General features: G+C 38.9%; 1 protein-coding gene across 8 annotated transcripts in view; it reads left to right on the plus strand.

Annotated features, from left to right (window-relative positions):
- Positions 1-17,193, plus strand: part of auts2a (activator of transcription and developmental regulator AUTS2 a) — a 270,916-nt gene that overhangs the window by 46,916 nt on the left and 206,807 nt on the right. For all 8 annotated transcript variants that reach the window (XM_058626845.1, XM_058626848.1, XM_058626847.1 and 5 more), the window contains exon 3: positions 12,163-12,375. In XM_058626845.1, coding sequence (XP_058482828.1) covers positions 12,163-12,375 — 213 coding nt within the window. The remainder of the gene's footprint in view (positions 1-12,162; positions 12,376-17,193) is intronic.

Genomic DNA, 17,193 nt, shown 5'->3' on the forward strand with positions numbered 1-17,193 from the left:
ATCAGACAGGAATAACAAATGTATCAAGCCATCCATTATTATTTTGTAAATTAAATCACAATTGCAATACCTTTCAGAAAAATTACAATCACATGTTTTCCCCAAATTGTTCAGCCCTATAATTATTGTTTTTTAAGCTTGGTAACACAATGCTGCAAATACATAGAACATAAAAAGAAGCTCATTTAGTATGACTAGGGCTAATGACTTTGAGCACTCCCAACTTATAGAAACAACTGTTTCCTGTTTCTTCCATTTTGACCAACATTGTAATGTCAGAATTATAGAAAGCACTCGATGATAAATCAAACATTGGATCCTCAGAGAAATTCATCAGTCGGATGGACACTTGTTCTTGGCTTTAATCATTTAATTATGAGAGAAAGTCAGAGAAATCAAGTGCAGTCTTAATTAATTTGCATGTGCAGATTAGTAGTTTGTCTTGATCACAAACCAAAATGACCAAGTCACTTTTGTCATGAAACATTTAAATTTCTCATAGTTTGTCTGTGACTTGAGCATCACTTAGGTGTGCAGAGTTTATCAATTTAAAAAGTGTCAAAGTGAAGACAAACGTTAACATTTGATGCAAAGTTTCAAAGAATATTCAAAGAACCAAGAGAAACAAAATAGTTTAGACCAACTGTGATGCATCATGTTGACATTTTGTCATGCTCGGTGAAGTGAGTTACACATATCTGCTAATCTTGTGAGTACATATGTGGGTTTGGTCACAACATGGTTTAATTTTGCGGTTAAATGAGGCAAGAAAAATTTGCAGTTCTGGAAAAGTCATTTGTGCATCGGTGTTGTTTTACAGTCAGATATGACTCATGTACAGTCAGGTGCCAAACCACTGATTGCAGGAGCTCTTTATAATGAGCATAATTATTATTTTTGAACTGGTGACATTGAGTTAATTGATGATGATGATGATGTCAGTTACTTTTGAGCTGCAGCAGAACATCAGTTTTGTTGTTCCTGGGCTTCTTTTTATTCTATATATTTTTTTATTTAAATGACACTATAGAATATGGACACAGTCAGTTGGTGGTGTTATGAAGTGCCTGTATACATCATTTACTAATTGAAAAATATGGATTTGTTAGTGAATTCCAGAACGCTAATGCATGTTCTTAGTCATTTCCCAAATAGTATGTACGATCAATGTGCTCTTAATTTAGTTTTATTGCTTGGTACTGTCCACACACATGATTCTTTTTTGCATGGAAACAGTAATCATTACACAAGCTCAGCTGCAGCATAGCAACGGCTCTAAAGCCTTAAAAGTGCCGTGGATTTCACTTAACTTGTGAGAACTCTGTAATGTGACACTATCCTCGGAGGTCCGCCTCATTCTCTTTTCCAGCACTGCCTTTCTTTTCAGTTGTGGAGATGGTAAGCTTTCACTGGGTTTCTAATTACCCGTGGAGAATCAAGTCTGTAGTTTCTTGTTACATTGTTAGCGTTAATGTCTGTGGGCTATAAATAGTGCAGGTGTCTGTCCACTCACTGGTGAGCAGCAGCCTCATTTTTACACAGCGAAAAGAGGCAAGAATCAAAGCTCTGCATGTGCCATTACATTATGTCCCCTTGATATGATGTAATATTAACTAACATGACGTAAGCTGTGTTTGTGTAATGCACTTTATTAACGGAAAGACCTGTGACGCTCCTTTGTCATCCTGAAAGGAAGTGAGATGTATTGTCAATAAAACCATTTTCACCTCTAATGACCTCAACTGTAAATATGACATGAGCTATACTGATTGGTTGAGGTTATCACTCAGTTCTCTCTCTTATATATATATAAGAGAGAGAAACTGTTTCTGTGTCTGTCCTCTAGCTGATTTTGACAGAAAATCCTTCATGATAAGAGTTGAAAAATAACCACTGTGCTTTATGCTGAATATAGAGAGCAGCACATATTACTGGCGGAGACAGCTCTACCTGTGAATATAGAGTCATGCTGTCCAACTGAAACGGAGCAGAAAAACATTAACAAGCACGTTAACAAGCTTATTTTAAAGGAAAAACATGCGGCTACTTTTCTATTTCTGTGTTTTTCTTCAGTACTTTAATTTATGTGAATTCAGTTCTGTTCCATGGCATCGACACAAATGAGCATGAGGCAAAAAGATTAAGACAAATAAGGTGTTTTTGTTTGTTTTGTTTTTAATTTCCAGTTGTTGAGTTTGATAGAGATGATAGATGATAACATTGGATCCAACAAGAGTATTTCCCAAAAGTACAAGATGAAAAAAGACCAGCTGGAGATAGAGCCAGCCCAAGCCTAATGTCTGAATGACTGCAAAATAAAATATTCAAATTCCCTTTTCAGTTTTAATTGATAAAGAATATAAAAAAGATAAACTCCATTCACTTGTAATTTTTCTGATGACATGAGTTACCATCACTTCCTTGTGTTGGACTTTTGAGAAACACAAGTTCATCTGAGGAGACATTCTTATTCATTGGAGTTTAGAGTAACATGTTTTCAGATATATAAGTTAGGACTGAATGAGCATCAGAGAACTTTAATGATCTCCTTTCTGTACCCAGTTGCTAAGCAACCTGCGCAATTCTGTCTGAAGCCACAGCGTCCCAAAAGAAACATCACGTCATTGATCTGGAGAGCAGAGGAATGATAGCAAGGAATCCTTGGCCATCAGAGGGTGTGTGAGTGTGTGGGGGTGTCCGCATGTTGACTGTCTCAAGATGATCACAGCTCAGGTTTTACTGGCAACTCTGTGTGTATTAACGCACGTGTGTCAATATAACCAAGGGTGAGATAATATTAAAAGTTAATATTGAGCATGGAGACATGAGTGTAAACAGTAGTCACGGCTGTTGTCAAGTCTATATTAATCTAATGAGCCTTTCTTTATTCATATGCCATTTTCTGGCACACCGGTGTATGAGGAGGAGAAAGAAACTGCACATTTTAAGCAAGTGCTTTAAGTTTCTCCCTCTGAAAACCCCTGCTGTATTACACGACAGCAGTCTGGTTTCGGCAGCGAGCAGTGGGGAAGCACATTTACCGACGTGAAGACTTCAGCATCACTCACTATTCACTCACTCTCTGACTCAATTTACTGCTGTGAATCATAGAGGTGGAGAGGAAAAGTGAGGAATGAGAGAGAGAGAGAGAGAGGGAGAGGGAGATCTGTTGCTATAAATTCACAGCCTTAGCGAAATCAAGCGTTTCTGTTTGCCTTCACCCTAAATCTCAGGAGAGACTGTTTTTCATTCTTCGGTGGTTGTTCTGGTTCCAGCGTGCACAAAAACACAGAAAACAATAGAGCAGTGGACAGTGAATGGGCTTAGTAAACTTCCAAGTGGTTAGAAGTGACAGTCTCTCTTTTATTTACTCACAGGACAATTGATTTGTTTTCTATCAATATACTGAGTTTGAGTTAAGTGACCTGAATATCCCTCACCTCACCCTTTCCAAGTGTGTAGGAGAAACTATTCAAGATTCAAGAGTCAAGATTCCTTCATTGTCATTCCAACACACATTAAGACATGAGGTCAGAACAAAATTTCAGTCTCTCCAGAACCCGGTCAGCCCAACAATAAAAAGAAAAAAGAAAGAACCTACAGTTTAAACTTAAAACTTAAAATTAAAATGAAAACAATTAAAACTTTAAAACCTCTGGAGGAAAGGTGCTGTGTGATTATAAGTGTTAAATGAATAGAGTAATATAATTGAATTTAAATAACTGTCATGAGATAGTGTATAATAAAATAAAATAAAATTAGTGCAAAAGGTGGGAGTACAGTACTGAATTGAAGTGAAACAGTAATTATGTGGCATTTAATTAGTCAACTCAAAATATGTTTAGTTTGTCAATTGACAATTTGTAAAAACAAAATTGCAGCCTCCATAGAGCTGACTCAGCTCTTTATATACTGTAAAAATATATATATATATATATATATATATATATATATAAAAAGGTTCATTCTGTGGTAATGAAGAACAGCATTTCATACCACCGGGTTAATGTACCCCTCAAATGTAATTATTTTCACTTCAGTTTCTGCCAAATGATAACAATTTCACCTAGATTATACACACTGGCTCTTTAAGTGTACAGTCAGTTTACAGATAATTATTATTATTATTTGTTTATTATTCACACATCATCTTAGTGTAGTTCACACAATACACATAACCGAAAGGGAAAGCGGGAGAAGCAAAAGTTTATCTAGTCCCGCCCTCATTACCCACAGAATACATATTTTCATCATACAATACATCATTTTTCTTTTTCTTATGACATTTGGACAAAACATGTTTCAGCATCAGGTAGCACTCAGAGATGCAGTCTAGCTCTACACTGTCAATCAGACTCCATGTACGTCTGTATATAATATTCCGTCGTGAGTGACAGTCTCTGGTAATTTCGTTAGGTTACAATGTTGTATATAGTTCATGTTCGAGTCTTGGAGGGGAATGAATGTAGAGTAAGGAGTATATTCACTGTGTTTCTCTTTCAGCCAGCCCACGACCCTGATCAGTGCGCTCCTCTCTGGCAATGAAATCTCACAAATCTCAAATTTCACATCAGTCTGAATCCACTGGAACAAAGAAAGCTTTGTGTGTCTCCAGTCAAACAAACTCATAACTTACACACACACACACAGACCTTTCTGTCAATTTTCTTCTGATTGATCAAAAGACTCCAGTTGCTCAGGCATTAAAATGGAACAGTTGACGGATCGCTGCTCTAAATAGAAACTCACTGTCTGTGTAATTTTTCATGATCTTGACAAAAACCTGTCTTTCGTGTCAAAAGAAATGTGAGTGATGTCAAAGCATTTGCTAACAAAAACTCTATAATAAGCATGTTAGAGACCTTGAGATATTCTCCGCTCAATTCTTTTAGATTTAATAATAAAACCAAGTTATTTGAAGTACAATTTACAGTATGAATTACACATTTTCTGAAAAGCCTGCCTCTGACCTGACATTTTAACCCTAAAATGAAGCAGTCTCAGTCTATGTAATAGTTGTACCCATCCTGCTCCTACTCTCAGCACACACTATCAATACAGCTTTCATACTTGTAAATGCCACTTGTTTCATGTTAGTGGCTCTTTATTATCTTCCTTCCAGCTCTTAAAACCCTTGACTTCTCCCTCAAAGGCTTTTGCTGTTTTCATTGAATCAGTCTCCTCTGCTGCAATTCTCACAATTGGGTTTTCGCTTTGAGTAGATTTTCCGTCATTGGTGGAAATCTTGTCTACTCGTAGTTCTTCTGTGGCCCTGTGTTTTCAATGTATGTGATGGCGCCAGTGTTGCTGACTGTCTCCTCAAACTAGTTACAAACATGTCACAGCATGCTTATTTCGCTTAAGTGTTTGTCAGTAGGTGGACTTGGATTGTGGGGAGGTTTTTTTTTGGAATATTGGTCTAGTGACTAACTATCACTTCAGGGAAAAGAACAATTTATCCACTGGAACTAGGAGGTAATAATATTTAATGCAGCTTAATATATCACTGTGATATCCAGTCTCTTAGCACAAACACAGATATTTAAGTTGGCAGAGGGTTCTCTAAGCGCTCATCAAACTAAAATTGCTCTGCAGTCTGTAGAGAACTGCATCTTGCACGTTGTTCTACACAGTTCACTGGCCAAAGATGTGTAGATTAGGGTTTGGTTCTTTTCAGGGTGTAAATTGACCATCATGTATGTGTGAGTGTGAAGGGTTGTTTGTCTTTTTATGTTGCGTTGGAAAAATGCAGCTGACAGACCGGGTCTCTCCTAATGTCAGCTTGGATGGATGGAGGATATTCAGAAATGTAGGTCTTTTCTCTTGCAGCCATATCAGTTTGAAAACTACATAAGATCATTGTCGTTCTCAGTTTACTCTGCAGAGCCGAGTCTAAAAGGTGCGGAACTGGCGTTGTAGTTTCAAATCTTGAACCTACGTTTGCCCTTTTTTTACAACTCAGTGGAAAACTGAGGGAGGGAACCACCATTTAAAAAAAAAATACTACTGCTATTCAAGCAATTCAAGGCCACATGCCATGGTGAAGTATTCCTTTAAACATAAAAATAACTTGAACTGTAAGTGGAATGATTACTTACTAAATGATTTGAATAACTCATGAATGGTTATGACGGTTGACTTGTCACTTGTAGGTAGCTAAACCAGAATTGTACTTAGTGGTACTAAATGGCAGGATTCAATGAAAGCTCTGACCTAGTGCAGTCATTCAAAGCAATCCCTCTGCCTGTTTAAGCTAATAGTTCATTTGCCTTTACATCTGTCAGTAATTAGGTGTAATTATTTAAACCAACAAGGGCAGCTGCAAAGGGACAAATACATCCCCCAGTGCCGTTTGGGCCAGGATCATTTTCAGCGCAACATTATTTTCCTCCTCGTTGTTTGACCTCATTTTATCAGGACTGTCTGCACTTCATCGTGTTTCACAGTATGATTTGCTTATTCAGGTTGTCACCACATGACTATTGGTGCATGTCGCCTTGCCTTTGTTTGCTTTACACTGAAATCCTTTTATTTTCGCATTTGTCTGAACACAACAAATGTCCTGCCAGCCGACGTCTGTGTCTGAAAAAGTGAGTTCCACACAAAAACCCCGGCAATGTAACGTAATACAACAACACAAACACTGTTGGTTTACTACTCTCGACACCCATTAAAGGACCACTCTGCCTGCTCTGCGTACTCTGTGATTAGCATGAAAAAAGCCAGGCTGACAGGCTGTATCTCTGCTTCTCATGTTTATTTAATCAGGGTAAATGTTGTGGGTTCTTGTGACTCATGCTGAATATGTTTGTTTTTCATTAAGTCCTGTTTTCTACTGGCATCTCTATAGAAGGCCTGACTTCCCTCCTGTTAGAATGCACACTTTCGACATATGTATTCACACAATCATGTACATGTTTGCTTTGACACGAACACGCATGAATACAAATCTCTGATTTTAGTAAGGTACTTGTTGCAACAGTACTTATAAGATGTCTTGCTATCCACACCTGATTGCTGTGGCCATAATGGCCCCTTTACACCTGACATTAGAATGGGTTTTCTGTGATCAGATAGTGATCAGATAGCACTACATACATTTACATCTAGTATTAACATGCGTCTCCTGTGTCCACATCGAGATCCAATTACTATACAATCACCCCTCACCACCACCATATCAACAACAACAACAACAACAATGTTCGCCGCAGGTGAAGTTGTGCTACTGTATGGGCTCCTCTTTGCTTTTTTAAGCAGGGGAAGAAGTCATCTTGACAAGCAGAAAACCAATGGAAGCAGAGGAGATTTCAGTTTTGTCGCCACTGTCACATAGCTGTGCTCAAAGCCACCAAGTACCCTCCGCTCCACTTTGTTGTTGTGGGTGGATCTGGTCACAATGCGCCCCTGACCACCTACCGAAGTGGTTTCGCAGATCGAATAACAATCCGTCCTTGTGTGTTTTTACACCTGTACTTACATATGGTCCGACGCTTGCAATCTGATCACAGAAAACACATTTTCATGCCAGGTGTAAAGGAGACCAACGTCTCCATTTTATAGCTGTTTTTCAAACAGTGTATGTGGCTTTTGCGGCTTTGTTTCATTGTGGCAAATCAGTTGTGTTTCTCTGCCTGACGAGACTGAAAGATACAACTAGAACCTGGTTGCAGAGATCCCCCGTCACACCAGCTCCCCTCAGGCCTGTCTGCTCTCTGAAAAAGAAGATCCACGTTTGAACAGCCAGACACAACCAGGAAATCAAATTTCCATATGCAGGATATCCATTTGTCTGTTTTCATGCACACTGCTAACTCTAATGGGGGGGGAAAAGGTCTCTGCTGTTCCAGAAATGTGAGTGTGTGTGCTTGTATTTGTTAATCTCTTTAGGACCTTTTCTGTCATTAACACTGACCTTGTCAGGACCAGTAGGACCATGGAGATCAAAACCTTCCAAATGTCCTAATCAGGCAGAACCTTATTTATGAGGAACTGGTGAAGTCTAAAATTTGCATTGTGGTTAGGTTAGGTTAGGGTTAGGCATTAATCAGTAATGGTTATAGTTAGGGCTTTGTTTGGGCTGTCCAAATGAATGAAAGTCAGTGCAAACCTGTGTATTGGTGTGTTTGGCTCCACTTACTCCGCTTACTATACTTTTCTTTCTAGTGCAGTACTGTTTTTAGACACTATGAGATAAATATATCCACATGATGCTGCAGTGCTCTTACTTTCCTAAACTTTTCAGTTCAGGGAAAGGAAGGCACTCGAACCCCTGAGAGAGAAGCCCCCTTTCATACTGCGATCCTGCTGAATTTCCAATAAGAAGATCCTTCACCGCGCAGTCTTTGCTTGTTCACTAACAAGCCAGAATAATGCTGCCCTGGTGACATTTTATTCTTGAATGACGTGCAACATATGGCTGCCATGGTTATTGCTATACAGTGATGCCATGTTGTCCTTCACACCCTTTGTAAACCTTTTTTTTTTTTTTTTATCCATTTAGCTCCATCAGTCACTGTCACTAGTGACGCCTCAAGTGTGTAATGCAGTCAGCTGGTGAAGTTCATTGTCAAATGAGTTCATACAATGCTGATTAAGCCTACCAGCTCCACACAAATCTCTTTGTGTTTCTCAGAATAGCAGTACTGTGTTTTTATCTGTGTGACATTCCTGCGTTGCACAATGATGTGTATTACATCGCAAACGTCATTTTGGGAGCCCTGAAATGCAATTACAATGATGATGTCATAATCCCACCACTCTCTCTTGCGCTTGCGTCTTTGTTTTTGTCGGTTTCCTCTTCTTGTGTTTGGAGTTTGTTTGGTTTGTGCACATTAAACATGTGATGTAACAATTGAACTTAATGCTATATGTCAATTAATTTCACTGTCTGTAGTAAGTGACTACTACAGCAACTGTAATGGGAACAAAAAACCACTACAACTGTCTACTTTTGTAGAAAACTCAAACAGATCATACAGTACTTTGTGTGCACTACATACACACAACATATGCAATCAGCAAGAATGTAAACAATCTCTTTCTCTGTCATTTTAAAAAAAGTTTTTCATAAACACGGATTTGTTTTCACGAAATGACATTTCAAGAAGGCAGCATGAGCCCTGTGAACAATGTATTCAAATCAGTATACAGTACAAAGTACACAATCACCAGGGGGATTAAGGAAAGAAGGGCAAAAGAGAGAGGTGGGATTGTGACATCATCGTTTTCCCAAAGTAGCATATTGGTTGTTTACATGAAAATGCTATGGGCTACCAAAATGCAGTTTCTGTGTGGACAAATCGCTGATATGATTTTAAAAACATACTTTAGCAGATTCACTTAGAACTGTTTTCATGCGGACAGTCCCTTAGAGCTTCCTTTTTTTTATATACAAATGTATTTATTAATTTTTGTTTGCAAATTACAGCATATGAAACAGCAAACACTATTACATACAACAAGGCAAACTTTTCTTCCCGTTCTCCCTCCCATCCCTTCCTAAGGTGTTAAAACAATGAAATTAACATAGAAATCAAAGAAAAAGGAAAATAATGAAATAATTAAAAAGTAAATAATAATAATAATAATAATAATAAAAAAAGAGTATAATACATATACACACATACATATGGACACTCACGTCAAATAAACAAATAGTGAAAACAGATATAACATTGATGCGTTTCACAGGACATTATGTCCCTTAGAGCTTCTAATGCTATTTCAGGAGGTCAAACTAATAAGGGCTGTTGTAGGAGAGATTGCACACTCTTTATTGGTGTTCATTAGATTGGCAGTTATTGTTTACTTGAGTGAGAGAGAGAGAGAGAGTGAGCATGAGAGCAGATGTATGTTGAGCTTGGTGCTGAGTACAGTAGCATTGTGGGGAGCCATAGTCATATGTTAGTGAAAGCTTTCTCTCGTTTCTGTTTTCCACCATCCCACCTTCCATCCTTGTTTCTCTCAGCTCAATCTTTTGTAAGCAAAGTAAGTCATGTCGATCACACTCTTTGATCAGCCTCTCATTTGTCAGCCTGATAGGTGGTTCAAATGTCAAGAGGCTGTGAAAGACCTGCTTAATCCTGCTCGTTAAAGCTACCGCAGTAGACAGCAGCTCCTTTTACACAGACAATATCATCGCACTGCTACTTTACCTCACCCGTCTCTGTGAATGGTACAAATATAAAATGAGGGGGCATTATTGTTCGGCATTAAGCTGCCACGGGAGGTCTTTACAGAGCGGGATCCACATCTGTGTAAACTGAAGAGCTGGCTCTGAGGGTGTTGTTACATCATGCCCCTGATTTTCTTAACAAGGGAGGTTCTCTGGAGTGGAATTCAAACACAAGACAAAGGAGAGTGATTAGAGAAAGAGGCACCAACAGAGCCAAGCACGATAAAATGGGTCAAATAAAGTTAAATGCGGTAATAAAAATTAAGGGGTAATGGTTGTTTAAAAAAGCTCAGCCAAAACCAACATCCAATAAACTCCAAGCAAGACCCATATTGAGGTATTGTATAATAGTGCCAAACAATTCTCTCAAAGTTAGCAGGTATTTTTTACTGCTTTTGGAACACAAATAAAACAACACACATGCTGTTTCAGAGACTTAAAAGTCACCAGATGAAGTAAATGTTTAATTGGATAAGATGTTTCACATTACCTCAACTGAACACAGTGATTATCTCACTCCTTCTGGAATCAGCAGCTGACTCTACTGTCTCTCTTCAGTATCATCTTTATGCACTGACTCATTGTGGATGCTTCTTTTTGAGCTGCATTTTTGTATTATTATTTTGGCAAGCAGAGCTTTCCATTGTTTCATTCACTCTCTCCCTCATTGTGTATGTAGCAGCACATACTTCATGTTCCTTACGCTGTATAATGCCTCTTCAGTTTTGCTGCAAATGAACAAAGAATTACATGTTGTGGACATACTTTTAGAATTCAGAAGATGTCCATCGTGCCAGCATATCTGCTGTTCATTAAAGAACAGTGAAAGGTTATTCCATTATATAGATTCAAGAGAATTTACACCTTCCACAGACTGTCATAGCCAAACCACATGTTTGTATGTGTGGATGAATCAGTTATATTTAATATTACTTTAGTTTATTAGGCTTGTATAATCCTAATAAAAATACTCAATAAATATAGTTAATCCCCTGTATTTATGGCTAACGTCCAAGCAGCAACCTGTCACGCGGATACTGCAGACATACTGCAGACATGAATTTCTACTAAATGCTACACCAGTGACAGCTCGTCGAGAGTGAGCCATATTGCGTATTTACCTGCCTGTCAATGCCATAAAGTGCTGAAATAAGGAATTTCTTGGTGTTGTTAGCTGGGCAACATATTGTGCATCATTTATTCTGTGTAGTGCGTCGGTTTGTAGGCTGAGAAGCATGTGCAAGCATGGCACAATGGAAACACTCTCAGCCCCATCATAACTTTGTCACTTATTCTGTACACTGACAATGCATGTCATGCTGCATTATTTGCCTTGAATGAGTGTGGGTGGAAAAGGCAAATGAGATTAGTTGATGCATGCGCTTGTTTTTCTGTGTGAATGGAAGCCTTTAGAAATTGTTGAGTGAGTCAGTGTCAGTAACACACTGATTAAACTCATCCCTCTGACAGCACTGCATATCTGTTACACTGCTGGAGTCTACAGGCACACGTAACTTGCTTCAAGGTGGTCCATCAATGAGTAACTCTGTGGTGCTTGAGATATGGTGGATTTTGTTCTCAACAGTAATATGTGAGAAAACTGCCCCGGTGTCTTTGCTCGTACCTTACATGAACTCTGAGGCACACAGTGGTTTCTGTGGGATATATTCTCGACTGAGGCGTCGTTTATGAACAAGTGTTTAGTTTAGCTCAAGTCTTGGTGAATAAACATATATCACTCCTGTGCCAGTTACTAGACTGAGGCAGTTTTATTTTTATCTGTTGAACAGAGGTGAACCAAACCACAGACAAACCTCTTTGGTTATTGAAAGTTACTGACACATTTGACTATGCATTGATTGTACAGTATGATTGCAGAATCCTCACATGTGAGCTACATTGTTGATACAAAATACCTACACTAGATATTTGTTTTGATTCTAATACAATCTCCCTTGTGTGCTTTTCTATTTCTCCTTTTTTAGAAGAACATGATGCTGACGCCACATGAGTGTAGTAATAACCAAGCAGGGCCCCTGCACAAGAAAAAGCCCGGCAGAGTCCCCAACGGCTTAAGTCTGGAGACCTGCACGAACAATCACTTTCACCTCCAACCTTCTGACCAGGAGAACAACCCCCGTCTGGCACACACGCAAGGCAAGAAGAAGAAGAAACGCCTGAACAAGAAACACTCAGTGGTGAGTTGAAAACAAATCTTATTCTACTATTAAAGTATTAAAATCAGTCGCATCAGGTAAATGTTGCAGACTATTATCTCTGTTCTGAGCTATTTTCATATGAGAGGTTGTTTTTTTGCATTGTCTTTTTCATAATGTTGAATGAGGCATTTCTCAATAGAATGACGTCCCTTTTTCATAGCTACTGCCTTAACTGCAGGTGTGTTTGTGCAGCTCATTGAACAGGATAATACTGAGTGTCCACATGCAGCAGCTGTTGTTTTCCCATTCACTAGAAGTCTCAGACTTGTATGACCATATGAAAACACTGGACAAGCATTATTTTTTAACATTAATGTTATATGATGACATTGATGACACTGCCCCTGGTTCCTTTACTGGCTTTCAGTCAGTCTTACATTTTTTAAGTATCCTCTAATGGCATGAACCTTCATCACTGTCTGTGCAGAGGCCATTGTAATGTTACAATTACATACAAAAACAGATGTTCATCTGGCTCACATTTGTGTATTTCATGAATGTAATAGGATCTGCAAAGATGAGATCATGTCTATTCTCAATACATGCTCTGTGTTGGAATGCAGGAGTTTTTTAAAAAACACTAACTTTAAACAGATCTCATCTCTCCACACTCTGCTTCAGGTGTTATCGCTGCTGAGGCACCATTTTCAACTTAAAGTTGACATGACTTAAAGAGACATTGAGAGTTTAAGTCCAATTAAGTCAAAATACTTGCATCAGTGTGGAATGCAGCTTCAAGGGTAGGCGAGTGGAAATCAGCATATACCTGCATATATTTTTGTGTGTACCAAGGTGACAAGGTCACTAATGAATATTTATGGTACATTGATGCAGCGGTGTAGCTCCAGCAGCAACAGTAACAGCACTACCTACTGTTTATACATACAGGAACACAGCAGAGACTGAGGTTAGCATTTTCTCTGGCAGAGGGTCAGTCTTCTTGAGCTGCATATTCAAGGACAGACTTGTGTGGGTCTCAGCAGGACAAGCCCACAGGAGGGAAACACAAAAGGCACACGCATACCGTTTTCTTAAATCTTCAGTGTCGGAGCAGTTAGTGTGATGACATGTCTTGATTTTGTTTGTCCTACTTGTTCACAGATTTGTAGCAAAACATTGACTTGATTAAATGGCTTATAATTTTAAATATGGAATACTTTCTCTCCCTATGGCATTCTGAGACAGTCTTACATGCATATGTAACATTTAATACTGCAATATTTATACCGTATGTTTTGTGTTATATAGTTTTGTTGTTGTTGTTGTTGTGGCTGTTCACGACTGCTGAATAGATAATCCCACAGCCTGTAGTCATTAGTTATATGTACTGTATCCCAGTTGCTGGAAATGGTCTGCTTTATTTTTAAAAGGCACATGGAAAAGAATGTACGGTGGTTGTGTGAATGATGTGTACAATAACATGTAGACTTTACAGCAGACCTCTGTCGCGAGGGTCAGTGCCACTGTCCCCGTATTGACTAATGGCAGATGGTGCTACCTGCCAGTTTCAAGGTTATCTCATACTGCTGTGTCGGCTGCACACACAGTACAGACAATCCCTGTGTGGAGTCATGTCGTGTATTTGTGAGTTTTTATATTAATATTGAATTCATCTGCACATTTTTATTAATTCACCAATCATACCACAATATTAAAACCACTTACCTGTAGCTGATCATGTTGTTGCCTTGACTGTACACACACTGGCCTCTTCTTTACGTATTGTGTGTACCTGTAACTGTCTGGTGAGGTCTTCTGCTGCTGTAGCTCGTCTGCTACATGAGTGGTTATTTCAGTTACTGATGCCTGTCTGTTGTCTTGAACCAGTCTGTCCATTCTTATTTGTCCCCTGGCATCAACAATGCATTTTTAGATATTTTCTCTTTTTTTCTGACCATTATCTGTAACTCTGGAGATGGTTGTGCATGAAAATGAAATACTCAGACCAACCATGTTCAAAGTCAGCTTTCTTCCCCATTCTGATGCACCATTTGAACTTCATTGTGACCATATCAACGTGCCTTAATTAAAATGAATTAATATGTGTGTATATACATATACACACATATATACAGTATGTATATATTTATGGAGGGTGCCATGTTTCTACAGAGGCCAGAACTGAATAATGTGCATTTGTGGGTATTGTACAAACTAAACATGGAGGAAACGGAAGCGTGAGTGGGACAGTGGAAAAGTTGTGATAACATCCTTTACGATACCCGAAACTCAAAAGTAGAGGCATGTGCGAGTGAGAGGTGTGCAGTGTGAACTAGAGCTGCAACTAACGATTATTTTCATAATCGATTAATCTGTCGATTATTTTCTCGATTAATCGATTAATCATTTGGTCCATAAAATAACAGAAAAACTTAAAAAATGTTGATCGGTGTGCGTCAAACCTGGAATTGATGATGTTCTCAAATGTCTTGTTTTGTCCACAAACCAAAATGATTAACATTTAAGAAGCTTAAACAATTGGAAATCTTGTTTTAATCATGAAAAAAGCTTCAAACTGATTCAGTGATCAATTATCAAAATAGTTAACTATTAATTTAGTAATCGATGAATAATCAATTAATCGATTAATTTTTTCAGCTCTAGTGTGAACACTAATCTGTGACGGAACGCCGCAGTGGCACACATGCAACGCCCCTGGTCTGAAGGCCTTGAATGTCACTTTAAATGCATAGTGGTTTGGCTTAGTCACCAGTGAGAGCTTACTGAAACACAATAGCCCCTTTGATCTCTGTAATTACAAAAATGACTTCATTAATTGTACTGAAGATGGTCACGATAATCTTATCTGTCCACATCATTTACCTTCATTGATATCTGAATACATTTTTGTTCTTTGCATTAAGCTGATGGACCTCGGTGCTCCTGACACCCATGTGTCTTTTTTCATGACACTACGCATAATTGAAAAGATCATCTCTGTCCTTTTTGTCCTCTCAGAGGAAAAACGAGGTGCAGCAGAGTTATGTAACCCTACTGTTATCTTCTCTTTGGCTTCACTATAAATAAATGTTAAGGCATTGTCCTTCCACAAGGTTGTTGTTTAACTGTCAGCAGTCTTTCTCCTTCTCCATTCAGTATTGCTTGAGTCTAGAGAGAGAGAGAGAGCTCCTGACATCAGCACTTTTTGAGCTCTCACTTTATCTGAATGAGGGAGGCACAGAATTTGGACTTTGATAAAGAAAGAGGTGTTTTTTTTCCCTTCCCCCTGTCTTTTTTGTTCTTCTTTAGCCAAGCTAGCAGATCTCAGCAATTTTCTTTTCAATCTCTGGCAGTGACCCAGTGTACTCAACTGAGAAATATATTGTAAGCTCAAGGGGGGAAATAGAGAAATGTTTATGACATATCACCTCATAGTGAGAAGAAAAAGTGCAGATAAAGAAAGCTTTAGTGGAAAGTGGTGACAGTACTGAAAGCCTCAAATTATATGACTCTATAAGTGCTCTCTTCCTCTATTGCCATTTGTTCTCTGTGGTATGTGTGCCACTGCAAGCTTTCTCTGATGGTACATAAATAACGTTCTACTGTATATACCAGAGTTTGGAAGTACAGTATATGTGAGGAAGAGGAGGATGATGAGAGAGAAAATGATCTTATTGTGACTAAATCTGCCTCCTGTGAAAAGTTCATAGCTGACTTTGCTCTTCAGATATATAATTATGCAAAATGCACAGATAGCATATAACTAGCGATTCACTGTACACTTCTGTATACACACACAAGCGTAAAACACATGTTCACTGTGGAGCTAATTGACAGCTTTTGATGTTTGTTACAACACTGCCAACTGTCTGCATTACAGCTGATTAATGCTTTCACCTGGTGATCGTTTGTGTATGAGATTACAGAACACTTTATTGACTGTTACCTTTCTGTTGCCACTCCCTGACACCTCACTTGTTCACTTGATGTAGACGTCTCCCCCACAGTTCCTCCCTACACAATCTGCTTTCCCACCCACTCTTTCTCCCCCTCTCTCTTCCGCTATCTCTTTCTCTCTCTTGCTCACCGTTGAAAGTTTTGTTTACGCTAATGTGTTTTGGTTTTATTTTTGCTTTAAACAGCAGTAAACACATTTGTAGACATGTATCAAGTAGAAGGTAAAACAATTCTGTGTTATGTTTTGTGTATGAGACTTGACTAAAACAGATGGCATGCATTACCGAGTCTGTGTGTGTGTGTGTGTGTGTGTGTGTTTGTCACCTCTGTAGGCCTCTTTCTGCCATAACAACTGACCTTGTCAGGACCAGTAGTCCTCATGGAGGCCAAAACCTGCTCCTCATGAGACAGAACTTAAATGAAACATCAGAGAATATGGTATATTCTTTTGAGAAAAGAAAGTAGATCATGAGGGCATAGGATATAAGTTTTATTATAAGTATTGTGTACATTTTTTCTGTCTTATGGTAAAGATCTATTATGTTCACTGATGTTGGAACGGTGGCCCGTGGCGTGTGTTGCTTTGTACAGTAGCTCTGGTGAACAGAAGGGCGTGCTATGAGGCCCATCTGCCTCCTGGCACTGGGGAGTTTGGAGACGGGAAGTGGGTTGGGAAAAGCAAGGAGGGCTCAGGTCGACCTAGCCCACCCCATATCTTAGTCCAACCACCTGCCTGTCTGTCTGCTGGTCTGTCTGGCTCGCTGGCTGCCTGCCATCCTGACTGAGTCGGTTTCTCAGACAAGGTGGTGCAGCAGTGCTTTTTGTCTGTAATAGTTTGTCAAGAGCATAAAATGTTGCACAAAAAGCTAAATCTGTAGTGAAATGGTCGTATTAACTTTT

The sequence above is a fragment of the Solea solea genome, chromosome 4, assembly GCF_958295425.1.
Source record: "Solea solea chromosome 4, fSolSol10.1, whole genome shotgun sequence".
NCBI lineage: Eukaryota > Metazoa > Chordata > Actinopteri > Pleuronectiformes > Soleidae > Solea > Solea solea.